Consider the following 7291-nt stretch of genomic DNA (forward strand, 5'->3'; position numbering starts at 1 on the left):
CCTAAGTCTTAACCTTAGCACAAGTAGTAGTATATATGTACGATGTACGTCATACGTGTGGTATTTGCAATTGGACTTCATTCATTGTCAAAGATCCTGTTTTGGCTATGTCTACTCTCTTTGTCTCTGTGACCAATTTAAAAATCTGTATAGTCGTCTCCATTGGATTAGTTAAAAGAAAATGCTGTGACTACTTAATTTATTTTTCTTAATTCTAGAAACTTGATTAGACAGGCTTGTTACCTACTCATGACTTGGCTTACAAGCATACTATTTTTATTAAAAATAAAAGATTTTTAATCGGCTTTTCCAATGAGCCTTACTTACCGAATATGAAAAACATATATAATAAAAAAATAAAAATGTTATCGACATATAGATAGAGAGAGAGAGATTCTACTTGCTATATTTTATTTTACTCAATTGAATTTGTTAAACAATTTAATTAGACTCAAATCCAAACTAATTTTATACATTAAATTTTCTTAATCTTGTTAATAGGATATGATAAGACATACTATTCAATTTTGCTTTTCTTTTTTGAAAAGTCTATTCAGATTTCGGTTAGATTAATTAATAATTATAGTAAAAAAATATTTTGTATAAATTTATATAGTACTTTATTCTAAAAAGATCACTATATAGGATTTCCTGCTTTTGACCAGTGGTCCTGTCTGTCTTGCCCGTCGGGAAAGGGTTAGTCTAACCACGAGATCAAAAGCTAAATTCACACACACAAAAATTTAAAAAAATAAAAAATAAAAAAATTAAATACAAGTCTACGTTGAAGTCATCCATGGCTTGGCCCACCTCCATTTCAAGTTTACGAAGCTCTCTGTTACAGGTCGCTTAGCATCAACATTGAAATTTCCTGCAATCTTACAGGAACGATCATAAAGAAGCCGCCTGAGTCTCTATCTATCTCTCTCTATCTCTCTATATATATATGAATATATTATATCACATTATTATTTTAATAAAGTAATTTCCTGATACTAAAATTTGTTATGTCTGAGTCTAGCTCTAATTTTGCTCCACTTGATACTCCTGAGAGCGACTATGGGGACCTCACTAATTTTGAGCTCTCAGAATTTTTGACGTTTGATGAATGGGTTAAGGAAGATGATCAATCTATGTTGTCTCTGCTTCCTGCTTCTAATGATGGTAATCTGGTTTTTAAAGCGCTGGTTATCGGCGAGTCTGGCGATGCTACTAGCTCTCATCAACACCTTCCTGCTACCGGTAACAAAATGAATTTTCTTATTATAATAATATACAATACTTGGTGGATTTCTTAATTATATGTATATATATTTAAAGGAGAAGGAAGAAAGGAGAAGAGGGAAGCTAAAGAAAGAGTGGCATTCAAAACAAAATCAGAAGTTGAGATTCTTGATGATGGTTACAAGTGGAGAAAATATGGCAAGAAGATCGTCAAGAGTAGCCCAAACCCAAGGTACATAAGAATTGTTGATTTTATACATATTCCATATAATTTTCTCGGGAAAAATTATGCATACAAGACCATATATAAGAAAGAAGATGGAAGTGTTAGTAATATATTAATTATTATTGTATAATATATGTGATTAGCAGGAATTACTATCGGTGCTCGATCGAAGGCTGTCCAGTGAAGAAGAGAGTAGAAAGAGATAGAGATGATCAAAAATATGTAATTACAACCTATGAGGGTGTCCATAATCACCCCACCGCCGGTTAATTAAGCTTTAAGCTTTAAGCTCTTGCTTAATTGGGTTCATTTCTACCCATAGACATAGCAGCCTCACTTCCCACTTGTTAAACCTACGGTATGGTTAACTTTTTTTTCAGTTATCATCGGTGGAAATTATGAGGATTTCGAACCCATAATTTAATACTATATATATCTATATATGTATTAACTCTTTGTATCATTTAAATTTGCTCCAATTGCTGATATAGCATATATAATTACTCTTTACCTAGTTTGATCACAATCCAACTAGTGAGCTCATTAATTATCATAAGCTCAACCACATGCAAATGCAACTATATATATATATAAAAAACTTTCCCTTATCATTTGTTTTTGATTTTGCTACATGAAAAAAAAAAATTATAACAAGAAAAAGGTTTATTAGACATTAAACCCCCAATTAATATTTTATAATATAAGAGCTCCATTGCCTGATTTCTAATTTTGCTACTTATTTTTTAGCAGACAATATATAGGAATCTGATTTCATGTTACTGTAGGAATCAGATAAAGTTGGAGTAATTCATTATCGCCGTTGCTGTTTCTTTTTGAGCTTTATTCTATTAAGTGTCTACGTGGGTAAGTAAGGAACCATGAAAATGGACTTAGCATGAAATTTTTAAATATAGTATGGGATATACATGAAAACGTTGATTTTATTTTTAAAAATTAAATTTTACAACTCAGCTAAACTAATTCTATCATTGAGAAATGAATTTTACGCTTCAAGGTTAAACCCATTTTATAAAATTCCAACGATAACTAAAAAAAAATGTTACTATTTCAGATAGTTTTTAATTGCCCTAACAAAGCCGATTAGATGATGACAAGGGAGAGAGAGAGAGAGGCAAAGAATATAATATAGAATAGAAGCAAGTATTTTATCAATTTCAATCAACGGACGAATTAAAAATATAATGGACTTATAATAAAATTGAAAAAAAAAATTATTAAAATTGGAGAAACACGCATGTATATAAACTTCTAGACATTTGGCCTTAAAAAAATTCATTAATTTATTGCCTCTGCACAGCATGTAAACAAAAATACAATTACTAGCTTTGATCTGACATTTTACTTGATCCTCAGGACCAACCTGATTACATAATTCATCTAATCTGTGGCACTAGCAAGCTATACACAGCCTTTCAATACAGAACAAAATCTACATGTATGCTTTGTTCACTCAAGAAATAGAAACGTGTACCCTGTAAACCTCAATATGATCAGTGAAAAATTAGCATGCTTTCATTTAGAAAAGATGACATTGGGATTTCGTATATGTGGTACAAATCCCGTCAACTCCTTCCACTTACTTTCTGGAGAACTAGCTTGAGAGCTTATGCTCCACAAGCAATCATTGTTCTGCATCTTTCTCAATAGATGCGGTGACGACACTACCATGGCCTTTGATTTTGAAAATGGATGCTTTGAGGACTTGGACATGCCACTTGCAAGCAGCCAACGGATTCCATACTGTTGCTGCGTTTTAGTACCCCAATGTTGTTTCTTCCCAGGTTCAGCATTCAACCCTGAAAGATGAACTTCGGTAATTTTAAACCCAATGGAAGTTTCCTCCTCTTCCAATATATTGTCATTTGTATCTTCTTCTTCATTGCTTCTTCTTTCTAGCACCGTACCATTTGCTATTGGCTTAAGACAGAAAAAGGATCTCTCCACCTGAACTATAGCAAGCATTGAGGCACCAACTGGCTCATAGTTTCGAAAAGGATCTCTGAGCAACACCATTTGAGCCACAGTCAGGTTGTTCCCCAATAAACCTTGCTTTCTCCCAGCTGCTTTATTCCAATAATTCTCTCTTGTCAATTTACCATTGACCAAGTCCATACACCTCGCATGATGGGCTGCAAGTATCTTTAGTGTGCGTTCACTAACTTGATCTTCATTGCCAATGACTCCACCATCAAGCCTTAACCATTCCTCCAATGTTATAGAAAGATCAAATAAACCATCAACATCTCTGCCATCAAGTTCTTGCAATTCTGCAACCCCTTCCATACTTAGGAACCAACTAAGACTGGCACTCTTACCTTCAAAAGACTGGGGAAAAACGCTTGATGGTGCCTCCTCCTCAGCCATGCCAGACTGGATTTTCAACCCTTCAATTGACATAGTTTCAATTTTATCCACTGCCAAAGGAGCGAGATTTTCAAGAGTGACATAGTCTGAACCCATCTCAACATGCAAGATTGCTTCTTTACCAAGCAAGGATTCAGGACACGAGGGAGCACGCCTGTGACCGCAATGAGAAAAGGTGAGTCGTAAAATGAAAATTTAAGAACAGAATAAAATGAAAATTTAACACGATTCAATACAATTAAATTTCTCACAGACCTCACAGGCACAGCAACTCCAGGTGTAGTATCCTGTGCTATTTGATGCAATGTCTTCCCAGTGATATCCTCCAAGGGCATTAATTTATTTGCCTGCTGGGATAGCCTCTCAATTCCTATTGATGCCAAATGCTGTAATATCTCAATAATATCAGATCCCATTTCTACAGGTAGTACAACTGGACGGGACACTTGCATGATCAAGCTCCCAACATTTTTAGAAGTTTTGAAAAGAGAAGGATTCATAGACCGCAGGTAGCCCCCATCCTTCGTCTGGACAAAAGGTCCAAAGCCATCTCCAAGTGGAGGTAATTCAACTGGCTCCTCAGGAAGAAGCTCAACAGGACTCCCAAATCCATCAGAGCAATAACGTGGAGAACTCTGAAAGGCTTCCTCATTTAAGCCCCATTGGTTCATTAAAGCTTCAGTCTCCAAATCTTCAAGCAATTTGGCCTTCCTTCTACTTAGTAATTGATTTTCCCTCTGGTGCTCCTCTTCAGCAGCCTGAATAGCCACACATAAATCAAAATCTGCAGATAGATCCCCACAATCAGATGCTAGCGAAGCAATGCAGCCAAATTCTTCATGCTTTCCATGTCCATCATATTCAACAATAAAGTTGCCTGAAGCTATGGCCTCTTCTTCAAACTCTCTTAACAGACGCTCTCTAGGAGACTCCGGATCGCAATCTGAAGATGAACCAAAGGGACTGTGCTCAATACCCAGCATATTTAAGAAATCACTTGCCACAGATTCAGTGACTTCATCCAAGCTGAGATATTTATTCACTGCATTATGGGCCTTATAACTGACTTTAGTATCCATGTAATTCTCCTGCTGTAAAATCTCACTTTTAGCAAGTGGGGATTCTAGTTCTGTAGATTCTGAAGTAAAAAATCTATTAAAAGCTAACTCCAGATCTTCCATGCTAGATCCTTTTTTACAAATACTACTAATTTCATGTTTGCAGTCATCCACCAAAACTCCATCCAAACAGTTACTTGAGACACTATCCTTTGAATGAAACTTTGTCTTCCCATCAAGCTCTATATCATCATCTTTAATAATTTCATTCACATCAACAGTTTCAATTTCGAGAGCATCGACAAACTGAACATTGCTCTCTTCTGATTTCAAGTCTTCCTTTTCAGACATTTCTATTCCCTTTTCAATGACAGTAAACTCAGTGCAATAGTACTCATTTCCACCAATATCTTTGTCAGACTCCAACTCCAAATCAGGCTTTAGTTTAAGTGGCTGCAGATGTTCAGAGAAAGCATGAAACTCTTCTGAATTGTGCAAATTTGCCTCATCAAGTTTCTGATATAGAAAGCTTATTGACTTTGAGAGTTCCAACCCTAGGTTTGGTGATATTTCATCACAAATTTTTACATTGACAGATTGAGAAGAGAGATGAGACTGGTTTAAATGGCTAGGAACACTTCCCACCCGTTGAAGCATCTCATTACTGTTGGTTTGTCTGACACCTGTTATTTGCTCTACTGTACATGACCGACCGTGCACCATGTTCACAAGCTCCAAGACATTCATATTCCTTGCAGTTTCGATTAAACTGTCCCTGAGTATATGGAAACCTAAACTAACATTTAGAGTAGCACCCATAGCCTTGCCTGCAAGTTTAAAGCTTGTGGTCCACTTACCAGTGCTTTTCTCTCCCTCTAGTTCCTCCAAAGTAAGTGGCAACAGCCTTGTGAGATCTACCCATTGTTTCCCCATATCAACACCCAGAGCCCCAATTACAGATACATAAATCGAGAAAAGTTTCACTTCGTACTTTGCTGAATGGTGGGTTCCACTTCTGCTACCATATACACAACATGTATGCATCAAAGTCTCATCAAATTCAACAATTCCTTTCAGAACCCTTGATGGACGGGTCTGCAAAAGTTCATCTTTCCTCTTCCAATTCACAGACAACTTCATGTCATCAAAACTTGAAGGCAACCCTTCAATTGAATGCACATGCAGAAAGAAACAGACATTGAACTTTTGATGACGAATATGGGCTAAAGCCTTTAAAGGCTTCTTCCAGTTCCAAACTGATGATGATGATTTCTTGTCTTTGATAGAAACATTTGCATCATAAGTCCTTGGGTTCAGACTAGATTTTGATTCTGATAATCTAGGTCTCTCAGCTGATTTAGATCGAGCACTGGATGAAGAGATTAAAGCCTTTCGTGGGGCTTTCTGGAGGTAAAGGGCTTGGCTTATTGCCTCTATGTCACGCAACAGCTGACCATTATTTGAATTTCCATCACCATCACTATTTGTAGACCCAATTTTTGACAGCATCATTTTGGCATCCAAACAGAAAAAGCAAACTCACATAAATAACCCAATTCACCATAGGACCTCTGGCCAATTCAGTTTCTATCTTCAGGAACTCTCTTGGATCACAATTCTAATTAGACACCAAGCAGACGAGTAAAGAGAAAATCAATGTTTATTTCATAAAATTCACTGTTTGATCCATCAGAAATATATCACTAGTTAACTACCAAATCAAATAAGCAAAACCCAACATTGCTTGATTACCTGAAAATCATAAAAAGCTCAAAAAAGAACAAGCAACCTAGTATAGTACCAATTCAACCCCAAACTAGAAAATATAAGTCATATAAAACATGTTCTTCCCACACCAATTTCTCCAAAACCAAACAGGATAGTATCCCCAGATAAAAAAACTAATCATGCAATCGAACTAAAGTTCACTTACAGAGGTAAAAAAAAGTTCACTTCTCCCGACAAAATCAAGCAAAGAAAATTCCAATGGACACTTTGATCGATTTCATTTCACTGGTAGCAGCAGCATATTCTCCCAAACCGTCCAATCTTCTTGCATATGCTTTCCCGGAGAATTTCACGAGACCATCGTGAGAAAATTAAAGTTGTCTTGTCCTGAAAGGGAAAAAATATAGTCTGTGCCGTGTGCTACGTGAACTTCGTTGACCGCAGAGCTTCGACACTATTTTACGTCTCCCATGATTCCATGTAATCAACTCTACATAGGTTTTATCCATCTACCGTTGGATGTTTGACAAATAGCGATCCATATCCAACGGTCATTGTCTAATCCTCTGATTGAGAAAGGACCTGTCGTTTATGTATGTCGCGTAAAATACGGGCTCCGTTAATGATTGCATCAAAGTCGTTTAATTCCTATTGATGCCGTTTTCAGGAA

The 7291-nt window shown here is 36.3% G+C and overlaps 2 protein-coding genes across 5 annotated transcripts; one reads left to right on the forward strand and one right to left on the reverse strand.

Annotated features, from left to right (window-relative positions):
• The first annotated feature begins 817 nt into the window (after positions 1 to 817).
• WRKY50 (WRKY DNA-binding protein 50) lies at positions 818 to 1919 on the forward strand. 3 transcript variants are annotated; one of them, XM_020680908.3, is made up of 3 exons: positions 818 to 1242; positions 1327 to 1456; positions 1594 to 1919. In XM_020680908.3, the coding sequence occupies exons 1-3, from the start codon at positions 1008 to 1010 to the stop codon at positions 1718 to 1720; spliced, it is 492 nt and encodes a 163-aa protein (XP_020536567.1). In that variant the 5' UTR covers positions 818 to 1007; the 3' UTR covers positions 1721 to 1919. The 3 variants fall into 3 exon arrangements, with proteins under 3 accessions (XP_020536567.1, XP_020536566.1, XP_012077228.1); XM_020680907.3 differs by having other exon boundaries at positions 831 to 1242; positions 1321 to 1456; XM_012221838.4 differs by having other exon boundaries at positions 840 to 1242; positions 1321 to 1456; positions 1597 to 1919.
• An 807-nt stretch (positions 1920 to 2726) lies between these two features.
• LOC105638106 (light-independent protochlorophyllide reductase subunit) lies at positions 2727 to 7051 on the reverse strand. Of its 2 annotated transcripts, XM_012221839.4 has the most exons (3): positions 6827 to 7051; positions 4091 to 6511; positions 2727 to 3989 (listed from the first exon to the last, which is right to left on the reverse strand). In XM_012221839.4, exons 2-3 carry the CDS (start codon positions 6403 to 6405, stop codon positions 2984 to 2986), a joined length of 3321 nt encoding a protein of 1106 aa, XP_012077229.1. In that variant the 5' UTR covers positions 6406 to 6511; positions 6827 to 7051; the 3' UTR covers positions 2727 to 2983. The 2 variants fall into 2 exon arrangements, with proteins under 2 accessions (XP_012077229.1, XP_020536406.1); XM_020680747.3 differs by having other exon boundaries at positions 4091 to 7051.
• Between the last annotated feature and the right edge of the window lie 240 nt (positions 7052 to 7291).

Source organism: Jatropha curcas, chromosome 8 (assembly GCF_041381405.1).
Source record: "Jatropha curcas cultivar XTBG-Jc1 chromosome 8, XTBG_Jcur_1.0, whole genome shotgun sequence".
Taxonomy (NCBI): domain Eukaryota; kingdom Viridiplantae; phylum Streptophyta; class Magnoliopsida; order Malpighiales; family Euphorbiaceae; genus Jatropha; species Jatropha curcas.

Coding starts and splice junctions, on each gene's coding strand:
- WRKY50 (XM_020680907.3), top strand. CDS start 1,008: ATGTCTGAGTCTAGCTCTAATTTTGCTCCACTTGATACTCCTGAGAGC. Junction 1,243..1,320: donor TCAACACCTTCCTGCTACCG/GTAACAAAATGA, acceptor ATATATTTAAAG/GAGAAGGAAGAAAGGAGAAG. Junction 1,457..1,593: donor AAGAGTAGCCCAAACCCAAG/GTACATAAGAAT, acceptor ATATGTGATTAG/CAGGAATTACTATCGGTGCT.
- LOC105638106 (XM_012221839.4), bottom strand. CDS start 6,405: ATGATGCTGTCAAAAATTGGGTCTACAAATAGTGATGGTGATGGAAAT. Junction 3,990..4,090: donor GGAGTTGCTGTGCCTGTGAG/GTCTGTGAGAAA, acceptor TTGCGGTCACAG/GCGTGCTCCCTCGTGTCCTG.